General features: G+C 52.4%; 1 protein-coding gene across 1 annotated transcript in view; it reads right to left on the bottom strand.

The window, feature by feature from the left end:
- Positions 1 to 164: 164 nt before the first annotated feature.
- Positions 165 to 11,740, bottom strand: part of MYH10 (myosin heavy chain 10) — an 84,512-nt gene continuing 72,936 nt past the window's right edge. The window contains exons 30-41 of the mRNA XM_083874581.1: positions 11,578 to 11,730; positions 11,031 to 11,279; positions 10,285 to 10,497; positions 9,352 to 9,564; positions 7,466 to 7,627; positions 6,747 to 6,875; positions 5,534 to 5,622; positions 5,118 to 5,241; positions 4,826 to 5,034; positions 3,946 to 4,054; positions 2,961 to 3,133; positions 165 to 1,794 (exon numbers count right to left, since the gene is read on the bottom strand). Coding sequence (XP_083730707.1) covers positions 1,650 to 1,794; positions 2,961 to 3,133; positions 3,946 to 4,054; positions 4,826 to 5,034; positions 5,118 to 5,241; positions 5,534 to 5,622; positions 6,747 to 6,875; positions 7,466 to 7,627; positions 9,352 to 9,564; positions 10,285 to 10,497; positions 11,031 to 11,279; positions 11,578 to 11,730 — 1,968 coding nt within the window. The 3' untranslated portion in view covers positions 165 to 1,649. The remainder of the gene's footprint in view (positions 1,795 to 2,960; positions 3,134 to 3,945; positions 4,055 to 4,825; positions 5,035 to 5,117; positions 5,242 to 5,533; positions 5,623 to 6,746; positions 6,876 to 7,465; positions 7,628 to 9,351; positions 9,565 to 10,284; positions 10,498 to 11,030; positions 11,280 to 11,577; positions 11,731 to 11,740) is intronic.

The raw sequence follows: 11,740 nt of genomic DNA, 5'->3' as shown, positions 1-11,740 counted from the left end.
ACAACTCAGAGTTCCTTTGTGCTCCAGCTGGGCGCTGCCAGTGGCATTCAAAGGCAAAGGCTCAGCTCGGACCAAGCCATTGATGCTGTATTTAGGTCAAAATAATAGGGAGAAAAAAAAAAAAAAACCCAAGCAAACAAAACAGGAAGAAGGGAAAAGGCAGCTTCCAGTCATATCTTGTTTATTAAGGTCTATGCCAGCCTCGGGAGAGCTCTTCCAGTAAGTAAACAGAGCAGGCGGCCGCATCTATAATGAATAAATTTATTGTCTTACAAAAATCATTGTCTAGAAATATGGGTATACAAGAAAACAAGATATTTGCAGTCAGACGCCTGGTGGTCAACAGCCAGTTTGATTAAAAATATCCAAACACACACAACAAAACCTTTGCGACAGATGTTAAAGCTTTTAACCAAAAAGGGAAATCCATGGGTTTTGAGCATGTGGCAGAGGAAGTTTCCTAGTTAACACTGATTCATTGTCACTAATATCAATAATACCACTTGGACTAGAGAGGTACATGATATGAAGCACAGTCAAAATTAATACATTAAATCATTGTTATATAGGCAAATTATATATGTAACGTTGTCTTAGTACTGTAGTGTCTAAGGCACTTTCTGTAATGTCAGTTTTCAGCTATTTAAACAAAAAGAACGCTAACTACTCACTGTAATACTGCTCAAAATAAAAAAAAAAAAAAAAAACAAAAACAAAAACAAAAAAACCAACAATAACAACAAAAAAAAGGATTCACATCCACTGGCATGTTAACTGTAGGCAGGCAACATCCATCCAACCATCCAGGGAGCCCCACAGGACCCCGGGGCTGCCCGAGCCTCCCACGGCCTGGCTCGGCCTCACATTAATAAATTAGTTTTGCCTGTGCTGTGTGTTTATTTCCCACTGGTGTTCACATTCTCCCAGCCCGGGGGCTCTGAGCACCGCGGGCTGTGCAGGGACGGGGACCCACCTGGGTGTGCCTGGACTGCATGGACACGGAGGGATGGAGCTGAGAACACTTCAAATGGGATTGCAGGATAAAAACGGACACTACTCACTCATCCCTACACTTCCCTCTCTAACACTTCCCAAGGCCGTTTTTTTTTTTTTTCACAGTTCACTCAGGGGTTGTGTGCGGAAATCACAAGGATTGGGAGAAAAGAAAGGAACGGGTGCGGTTTGGTCTTCACTGATGGCAGAGGCTGCGCCAGCCCGGAGCCTCAAGGATGCTGCTGGACACACAAGGCATGCACAGCCACGGCAAGGGGGCTGTCCTGGCCACCCACCCGCTGGGAATGACGCTTCTGGATTGATTAAAAAAAAAGTTTTCATCCTTCACATGATGCTTTTATAAAATGGCTTTACAATGAGTATCTGGAAAAGAGATGCACTGAACAGAGACGATCCCGGTTTGTTGTTTACTATATATAAAAAAAAAAAAGCAGTTGTACCTATATCTGAAGCAGGGTACAGTGTGGTGAGGCTGGAGAGCCTTAAGACATGGTTGACCTATGATAAGGAACCTTGTAGCACATGCCGAGGGTCGTAAGGCAGCTTTCCGGCCACAAGGCGGTTCCGAGGGCGGGGCGGGCGCGGCGGGCCCTGCCCGGGGCTGGAAAGGTCTGGCCATGCAGGCGGGGCCGGGGCTACTCGGCGGGGGCGGCCGGGGCCTCGTTCACGTCGCTGCCTTTGCTCTCGGCGTCGTCGTCCGACAGCTCCAGGGAGGCGCCCTCGATGTGCAGCTGCCGCCGGCCCGAGCGGCTCGAGGAGAAGGTGATGGGTCCCCCCCTCCTGCGGGCACAGCAGCGCCGGGTGAGGCCCCAGGGCACCGCAGGGCCTGGGGGAGCCCAAAGCTCAGCCCAGCCCAGCCCTGCCATGGCAGGGACATTCCCACTGTCCCAGAGACACCTCCCACTGTCCGGGGACATTCCCACTGTCCAGGGACATTCCCACTGTTCCAGGGACATTCCCACTGTCCAGGGACATTCCCACTGTCCCAGGGACACCTCCCGCTGTCCCAGGCTGCTCCAAGCCCCAGTGTCCATTCCAGGGATCCAGGGGCAGCCCCAGCTGTGCCAGGGCCTGCCCACCCTGCCAGGGAACAATTCCTGCCCAGGATCCCATCCAGCCCTGCCCTCTGGCAGTGGGAGCCATTCCCCCTTCTCTTGTCCCCCCATCCCTTGCCCAAAGTCCCTTCAGATACTGAAAGGTCACAATGAGGTTGCCCTGGCTCCCTCCCTGCTCCACCAGGGAATGGGGCAGCTCAGCCCCACCCCAGGCTGCCCAGGGGGGAATATTTCCCACAGGGAATCCCAAATCCTCCTCCCTCCCCAAGGAGGCAGAACCCTGAGCTCTAACACCTCTGGCATTCTGGAATTCCTGCTTAGGATATACCACCACCTGAGGTTTCTCAAGTAACCTAAAATGCCGTCTCTGCAGGAGCACCAAGCACAGACAAGAGCAGATTCTGTACAGAATTCCAAGGCAGCTCAGGGAAAGCTCCAGCCAGGCTGAGCCCCTCTCCCCTCTGTGCCCCTCAGTGTGGCTCGGGGGCTGCAGGAGCCTCACCCCTGCTGACTCCCCCTGTCCCTGGCATAGACCTGGATCCCACAGACCTGCTCTCAAGGAAATTGCTGCAGCATTCCCAACAGTGAGGGCCAGGAGAAACAGGATCAATACCAGCCACTGGAAAAGTACAATTGAACCACCTCCTCTGTCACATTTACCTGTGGCTGGATTGAACTGGCTACCCAGGGAACCTGCCAGTGTAAACTCTGAGGAGTTTGAGCCCAGGAGCTGTCAGGAATATCTGGCAGCTTCCTTGTTCTCATCACCAGGCTCCAGTCTGACCCAGTTCCTAATCCCAGCAGCTCCCCAGCTGGATGGGGACGATTCCCCGTGGAGCCCTGTGGGCTCAGAGGGGCCCAGGTCCATCCCAGTGTAGCAGTGGCACTGACCTTAGCCTGTTTTTGAGGGTGCTGACCTCCCTGCTCAGCCCCTCGTTGGCCTCAGTGGCGTCGTCCAGCTCCCGCTGCAGTTTGCGCCGGGACGCGTTTGCGCGCGTGGCCTCCTCCTCCGCCTCCTCCAGCTGCCGCTTCAGCTGCTTCATCCTGGCGTTGGCCTTCTCCATCTGCAACCAGCCCAGCCCTCAGAGTCACCCCTGCCCTGCTCCCTGCTCCTGCAGGCCCTGGGAGAGCAGGGTGGGAACAGCCCAGCCCAGCAGAGCTCACACACACAGGGGAAAAAAATCCCTGCTGGGCTTTCCCTGCTGGTTTCATCCCCACTGGAGATTCCCCTTCTGTTGGAAGTCTGGAGGCTGAGAATGTCAGGCTTTCTGTGCTAAAAGACACTGGCCCCAAAGCAAGCACCACATCTGACTTGAGGCCATAGAATAGGCTTCCTAAATTGAGTGATAGCACTGGGGTTTGGGTGTGTAGTTTGAATAGTATTGTGTGATCTCACAGGATGAAAACTAGGAATTTGGGGTTTTAGTATATGGTAATATATATGGGGCAATATGGAGGATTTAAAGCATTGTCTAAGTCCTTCTTCACCTTGGTTTTGGGTGTTTTTTTCTTAATTGGGCATTGCAGACCTTGGGTGGTCAATTATTGAGTTAAAAGTATAAATAATATAGATGTCATCTCGTTCTTGGGTAATTAGCACATAAAAGACCTTGGAAAGAGTTAGAGGTACTCCATTTTCTACCTTGCTAGTTCGAGCTCAAGACTCGTGAGAATGTGCTATAGATAAGAATTAATAAACACTGAGTCCAAACACAAAACCTGCCACTCCCATGTATTAAACCCAGCTCTAACAAGAAGATAAAAACCCCTCACATTTTAATGGTATCCCATATGAGGATCAAACTCATGACCTTCAGACCTTCCCATTACAGTTCCTCTTCCCACCCCAGGGAGGTTTTACTGAGCCCCCACCCACCTGCTCCTTGTACTGGTCCGCGTGGCGCCGCTCGTCCTCCACCTGCATGAAAACCTCCTTCAGCTTCTTCTCGGTGCGGCGCACCAGCTTGTTGGCAGCTGCTCTTTCCCTGCAACAACCCAAAGCCATCGTCTGTCCCAGTGCCTGAGGCCTGGGGGAACATCAGTGTAACTGGTACAGGGCCCTCTGAACATGCCAGACACAGCAATGGGACTGATCCGTGTGCCAGGGGCTGCCCGGGATACAGGGATACAGGGATACACTTCTGCAGCTCTCAGAGCACAAAGCCTTTGCCTTGGGACAACTTGAGCACGGGACAAAGAGGGCGCAGAGGGTGCCTTCACAAGGAGATTGAAGAGAGCAGCTTTAAAGCTGCTGCTTTAACCAGTAACACAACCCTGCTGCAAAGCCCAGAGCACAGAAAGGACAGAGGTGCTGGTAGGAGAAGTCCCACCTGCGAATGGGGGGAGGAACCAGCTAAAAAATTGAATTTTGAGAATAGGATTGCAAGGACAGATGAATAATTCACTGCAGAAAGAATTCTGGAGAGGACAGGATTCATCTCGAGCTCAGATTCATCTCCTACAAAAGCTGTTCCTCTAACCAAGCAACCAGGGGTCTCAAGGGGACATTTCACCTTGTCCCAGGAAATTCTGCAGCACTTTGTGTCTCTGGGACATCAACACCTTACAGAGTTCATCCAGCCAAAAGCAAGTCCATGCTGGAACTCCCAACCCAAGTTACTCTACAGCTACCTTGTTAAAGTTTATCCCCTTAACAGGAGTCTCCAGACAATAAACCCAAAAAACCCTTCAGAAACTTCCAGCATGGGACTTTCAGCCATTCAACCCACACAGGCAACCAGGTCTTTTCCCCTTACTTGGCTTCCTGCTCGAGTTGTTCTTCAAGCTGTGCAATTTTGGCTTCTAGAGTAGAAATTGTTGCCTTGAATTTGGACTTGACAGAGCCCTCCAGTTCCTGCAGCTTGGCCTTGAGCTCCTTGTTCTGCCTCTCCAGCTGCTGCCGTGCGTTCTCGCTCTTCTGGGCCGCGCTGCGCTCGCCGGCCAGCTCCGAGTTGAGCGTGTCCACCTGGCAGGGAGGGGACAGGGTCACTCGGTGCCACCAGAGCCTCTGTGGATGTGACACGCAGCACCAGCTGCCCCCAGGCTCACCTGCAGCGTGGTCTTTCGGAAGCGCTCGTTGAGCAGCTCCATGTTGCTCTGCTCCTCCTCCAGCTCCTCCTCCAGCTGGGCAATCCGAGCCTCCAGCCGGCGCTTCTCGTCCAGCAGTGCTGACCTGCACGGGGGAAGGGGTCAGGGTGTGTCCAGAGCCAACAGAGCTCATGGGGAGGTCACTCAGGATCGGGAGTCCCCTGAGCTGGAAGGGACCCACAAAGATCCAACTCCTGGCCCTGCACAGACCCACCAACAGTCCCACCCTGGGCATTCCTGGCAACGCTGTCCAAAGGCTCCTGGAGCTCTGTGCCCATTCCCTGGGGAGCCTGGGCAGTGCCTGAACCCTCTGGGGGAAGAACCTTGCCTTGAAATCCACCCTGGCCCTCCCTGGCCCAGCCCCAGCCCAGACTCACTTCCCGGAGGCGCTGTTGGCGATCTCGTCTGCCAGCTCGTCGCGCTCCTGCTCCGCGTGCCGCCGGGCGCGCTCCGACGCCGCAAACTCCTGCCAGGGTGGGAAAGGGTCAGGGCAGCCCCAGGAATGCCACAGCTTCTGCACACACTGCAGCCTCCCGACAGCCTCTGGGAGATACTGGGATATCCCTGGGGGTTTAATGGATAAGCCAGCGGCTGGATATCCCCTTGCTGCCCTGGGACTGCAGTGGAGTTACTTCTCCCTGTCCCTGAAGTGTTCCCCACACAAAGCAAGGGGGAAAAAATCCATGAAGATCAGCAACACCCAGGCCCTCAGCAGCAGGAGAAACCACTGTGCCACATGCTCTGATAGACAGAGTCGGTGTAAAGTAGGTGCTGAATTAAGTAAATGTTTTAGGTTCTCACAGAGTTCTCAGCATGAAGACAAGAAGAGAATAAAGATTAAAAAGCTTCAGCACAACAGCACACACAGCACTGAACCTTAGATTATACATCTGCATTAAGTGGCAGAAACACTCAGGCATTTCCTAAGGACAATGAAATGCTCTACAAGTGCCACAATGAGGTCTGAAGGCCACCCAAGTCCACCTGGAGAAGCTCCAGGCAGCACCAGGTTATCTGTGAAGGCTCCAAGGGAAGTGTGGTGAGTCTGGGCAGCTGCTGCAAGCCTTGCCCTGCAGCTCCAGCAGACAGGAGAAGCACAGGGACACTGCAGGGTCTGACCTTGTGGCACCACAGGGACAGTGGAAGATGAGAGATGCAGCAAGACTTGGAGCTCTCATATGAATTGCCAACAGTGAGGGCAAAGATGCCCATTAGAGAAAGGGCTGAGAGGGCAGAGGGATAAAGCTCCACGCACACAAATGGTCCACTGAGGCACCAGACAGGGAATTGCAAATATATAAACCCTAACAACCCATTTCAGTGCTGACACTGAGTGTCAGAGACTCCTGAACCAGCCAGCACACTGTGGGGAAGCCTCAAATGTGTTCAAGCAGCAGTAAAACTTCCCTGCTATCCAGAAAGTCCAGAGTCCTGCAAAGCTGTAAGGACTCACTGATGACTGGAGCAGGGGAGGCAGAGTTCTCCTGGCTCTCATTTCTCTGTTCAACTCATTGCTTTTCACTTTTTTTACCCTCTCATCTTTGCCTTGCTCTAAACAAGAAAATCAAATCTCTTGGATTTCCATCTCACCTCTTGGAGCTGGAGTATTTCTGCTTCCAGACTTTTGAGCTTCTTCTCACTCTCTTTGGACTGGGCAAAGATCTCATCCCTGGATGCTCGGGCCTCTTCCAGCTCCCGCTGGTAGTCCTTCATCTGAGCCTGCAGGTGAGAGCAGGGTGAGGATCAGCCAGGCTGCATCAGGACAATCACAAGATCCATTCCAGCTCTGAAGCATTTCAGCTTCTCCCAAATTGGCTTCATTCCATTCAAAGGCATTTCTAGTTCTTCTGTATTATAAAATTTCATTTTCTCATCTTTCCACCCCTCAATGCCTGGTCAGAAACATCACATTCCAAGGCTTCAAGCATTCCATAGAATTGCAGAGTGGAATCTAAGAATGACCTGAGCTGGAGAGGCCCTTAATTATCAACCAGTGCCACCCCTGCCATGGGCAGGGACACCTTCCACTATCCCAGGTTGCTCCAAGTCCTCTCCAACCTGGCCTTGGACACCTCCAGGGATGTGGAAAGTGGTTTTGTGGCAGGGCAGGGGAGTTTGGAACAGATTAGCTTCAGGGTCCATTCAAACCCAAACCACTCTGATTCTCTAAAAGGATGAGTTTGGAGTAGAAGATAAATGCAGGCTGGACTCTCAGACCCATCAGTGGAGTCTGATTCTCCTCCTGCCCTCAGCTGCAGCCAACGGCAGCTCCCAGGACAGAACCCAGCTCCCTGACCAGCTGTGCCTACCTGGAGCTTCCTCAGCTGTTTGATGGCTTCATCCCGGGCCTTGTTTGCAGCCTCTATCTGCCCCTCCAGGTCCTTCAGGTCCATCTCCAGCTTCTTCTTGGCTGCCACGGCCAGCGCCCGCTGCTTGCGCTCGTCCTCCAGCTCAGCCTCCAGCTCCCGCACCTGGGACAGGCACGGGCAGGGTCAGCCTCTGCAGGGCAGGATCAGCCTCTGCAGGGCAGGATCAGCCTCTGCAGGGCAGGGTCAGCCCCTCCATGGGCAGGGTCAGCCTCTGCAGGGCAGGATCAGCCCCTCCATGGGCAGGGTCAGCCTCTGCAGGGCAGGGTCAGCCCCTCCATGGGCAGGGTCAGCCTCTGCAGGGCAGGATCAGCCCCTCCATGGGCAGGGTCAGCCTCTGCAGGGCGGGATCAGCCCCTCCATGGGCAGGATCAGCCTCTGCAGGGCAGGGTCAGCCTCTGCAGGGCAGGATCAGCCCCTGAGGGCAGGATCAGCCCCTCCACGGGCAGGATCAGCCCCTCCATGGGCAGGGTCAGCCTCTGCAGGGCAGGATCAGCCCCTCCATGGGCAGGATCAGCCTCTGCAGGGCAGGATCAGCCCCTCCATGGGCAGGATCAGCCTCTGCAGGGCAGGATCAGCCCCTGAGGGCAGGATCAGCCTCTGCAGGGCAGGATCAGCCTCTGCAGGGCAGGATCAGCCCCTGAGGGCAGGATCAGCCTCTGCAGGGCAGGGTCAGCCTCTGCAGGGCACACAGGCCAGCCCAGGCACCTGCCCAGGGCACAGGGAAAAGGCCATGGAATGGCAGCCAAAGGGAAGGCACAGCCCATGGCAAGGCCAAATCCCAAATGGAAGCAGAGATCTCTACACTGAGCAAAAGGGAAACCCAAGGAAAGAACATCTGGAACATTTCCATTTCAGCCTCCTGCCCACCACTCCCCTCCACCAGAGGGGATGGCTCCAGGGCAGATGTCACTAACTGATGGAAAATAAGAAGCAGAATCACCTCATTGTCTCAAGAAAACAATGAAACCATTCCCTTTGAACAGCCTCTTACTGGCATTTATACACCAACAATTTGTCTTCCCAAAACAAAACAGGAGTCTGTGAACAGGCAGGCAACATAGACTGAGCCAAACCTACACAAAAATCAACTGAGCCAGAAATACCACAGGTTACCAACATGAAAGAATATTTTGTTTTGAAGCAAATCTCCCTCCAAGTGCAAAGTCAGGAGCTCTTGTCCAGTTCAGATAACAGCAAATTTGTACTGCAGTGACCTTCCAAACCCTGCAGGCCAGGTTTATTCCTAAGATATCTCTACACTGGTGATTCTCAGTTTTTCTTTTCTTGGGATAAATCTTGAAATATTGGCTGGTTTATTCCTCAACACTTAATGTTAATTTAGAACCAAGCATGAACCTCTAAAGGGATTTCTTGAGACTCTTCTGATCTCTGTGTCCCCAGAATTCTCAAGTCTGGCAAACCTGGAAGTTCTGCCATGATTTGCATTTAGGAAACTGTTCACTTAATTTAAAAATCTATCTCAGCATCCATAGATTTGTTCCTGAACATCAAATAGGACGGGCTTGAAAATGCAACTGAGATATCCCTGTCCTGGGAATACACCCAGGCAGCACCAGCCAAACCTGGAGTGATGAGTGGAGTGATGAATTTTGGAGGCCACCAGCACCACCTGACACTGCCTGGTGTCAGCAGCCAACCTTCAGCCAGAACTACTGTATGGTTTATAAAAATGCTGTGGTTTGGGATTTCCATGGGATGGATTCTTTAAGCAAAGAGGTTTCTTTTTCTGGTAGCACAGAGGCCCAGAATTCTGGCCAAAGACCTCTCTCCCCTTCTGACAACACCACAAAATAAAACAGACATACTTGTTTCACCAGCATCCTCTTCTTCTCCTCATTCTGTTCATCTCTGGCTTGCAGATCTCTGTCAAACTGGGCTTTCATGGCCTGCATGTTCACCTCCAGACGGAGTTTGGCATCTTCTGTGGCCTGCAGTTCATCTTCCAGCTCCTCCAGCTGAGTCCTCATCTCCTCCACCTGCTGCTCCAGGGTTCTCTTGGACTTCTCCAGCTCGTGGACCTAAGGCACACGCAGTGATGAGAGCCTGTCCTGCAGGGGCCTCACAGCAGCACTTCCCACAGCAGGGCAGGGCAGGGCAGGGACTGCAGCTGGGACACTCTGAGCTGGACACTGAGGCAGAGCAGCAGCTGTGGCTGAAGCAGAGCCCCCACAGTGCCAGTGCAGACACACTCCCCTCACCCAGGCCTGGCAGAAGGGGAAATCTGGTTCTTGGGAAATGATGTGGGGCTGGGACACAGCAAAGAGCATCAGGGAAGGGCAGGGGGCCTTTGCTGCTGCCTCAGCTGGGTGCAGCAGGGAGGACACTGAAGGGTCACAGCTCTGCTCTGCCTTTGCTTCAACCATGTCCTGCAACTCAGCTGGACCAAAGGTAACAGAAATCCTCATTTACACACAAAAAATACACCCAGCAACACAAAAATGAGGAAGTGGCTGCCCCCATCTATCACAGCTGCAACACATAACCAGTTCTATCTGACTGCAGTCTGACCTCCATTGATCCAAAAGTATAAAACTGATATCTGGGATCTCCACGAGGGTGAGAATACAGCTTTTGAAGGTTTGATGTCAACAAGGACCACGTCCTTATGCTGGGCATTAATTAGTTAATTTTGTGTGAGCTTCAGAAAGTTCTGTTCTCGTGCACAGACCCTTCTCCAGCCAGGGAGTTTCCCCTGTTATTCCCAGTCTGTAACGAACAGCCTGTGGAACGATACTCACATTTTTGCCCACATCATCTTTGGAGCTCATCAAGTCTTCCATATCTGCACGCAGCTGCTTGTTCTGCCTTTCAAATTCCTCCTTGGCTTCCAGGGCCTCCTCCAGGGCCCTGGCCAGGGACAGGGCTTTGGTTTCCTTCTCCCTGGCCTCTGCCTCAGCACGGTCTCGCTCCTCTGCATACCTGGCAGAAATGTTCTTTTCTTCTGCCAGCATCTGAACATAAGAAACAATTAATCCATCTCTTAAGCTCCACAGTCAGGTCCTTCCTGCCTCAGGTGCTTTATTCAGGAAGTGGTTCATGCACTGAGTTTAATTTGCCTTCAGGAGCTGTCTGGTCCCTCAGTCATGGTCCAAGTGCCAGTAAGAGAACAGCTCCAGCTCCTCTGGGATGAGAGGAGGAAAGCAAGCTACTCATAAGACTCATATGAGTTCCATCTTTCACTCTTCAGATCCTTTTTTAGTCTACCTTGAGGGATTACAATAAAACTCTTAAGTCTGTGTTCCAGCATAATTCTCTTTTTCTAGCTGAAGACCAGATTACTTGCCCTAACAAGCCTCAGAGATGGCACTTGGCTCCCAGCACTGGGAATGACAAGTCACTCCTAACAAAGGCCAGCTGGTCACAGATTTATCAATATATCAATAAATAGATCACCACAGCACTACAGTCAGACCTTTCAGCAACAATAACAAGATGCCATTTAAAAATCCTCACAACCCAGGATTTTGACAGGAGACTGGAGTACCTGATCAAACTTCTTCTGCTTTTTCTCCAGGTTGGAGACAATTTGGCGCTGGTGATCCAGATCCACCATCAGATCATCCAGCTCCTGCTGCAGGCGGTTCTTGGTCTTCTCCAGTTTGTCATAAGCCAGAGCCTTCTCCTCCAGGCGCTGGCTGAGGGACTCCATGTCCTTCAACAGCTTCTTCTTAGTCTCTTCCAGGCCTTCAATGGTGCCCAAGTCATCATCCACCTTCTTCTTGGCCTCAGCCAACTGAAATTCAGTAACAGCAAGTGAAGTCCCTTAGTGCATCATGAGAGAGGCAAAGTGCAAAAGCAGGAACAGATGTTCCTGAAGCTAAAGGAACACAAATTCTCGGGGTGCTGAGCAGGGGCAAAGCCCATCATGGTTCAGTGTACACATCATTACTGCAATAGAGAAAGGCTACAGGAAACTTGATTCCAAGATCTGCTCCAGCACCTGTGGAAGTTCCATGATGTGTTCCCCAAAGCTCTGGGACACCCGTTTGGGCCGGCTCCTCACACAAGTGCTGCCACTCCCAGCAGCTTACCTGAGCCTGCAAGGCCAGCATCTGCTTCTCCAGGTTCTTCCTGGCCTCCTCTTCCTCCTCCTGCTGCTCTTGCAGGTTGTTCTTCTCCTCTTCCAGCTGCCTGATCCTGCTGCTGAGGTTGAGCTTCTGGCGGGTTTCCTCCTGGAGCAGCTCCTGGAACACA

Source organism: Zosterops lateralis (assembly GCF_965231275.1).
Source record: "Zosterops lateralis genome assembly, chromosome: 18".
Lineage (NCBI taxonomy): Eukaryota > Metazoa > Chordata > Aves > Passeriformes > Zosteropidae > Zosterops > Zosterops lateralis.
This window is presented reverse-complemented; position numbering and strand designations above follow the sequence as displayed.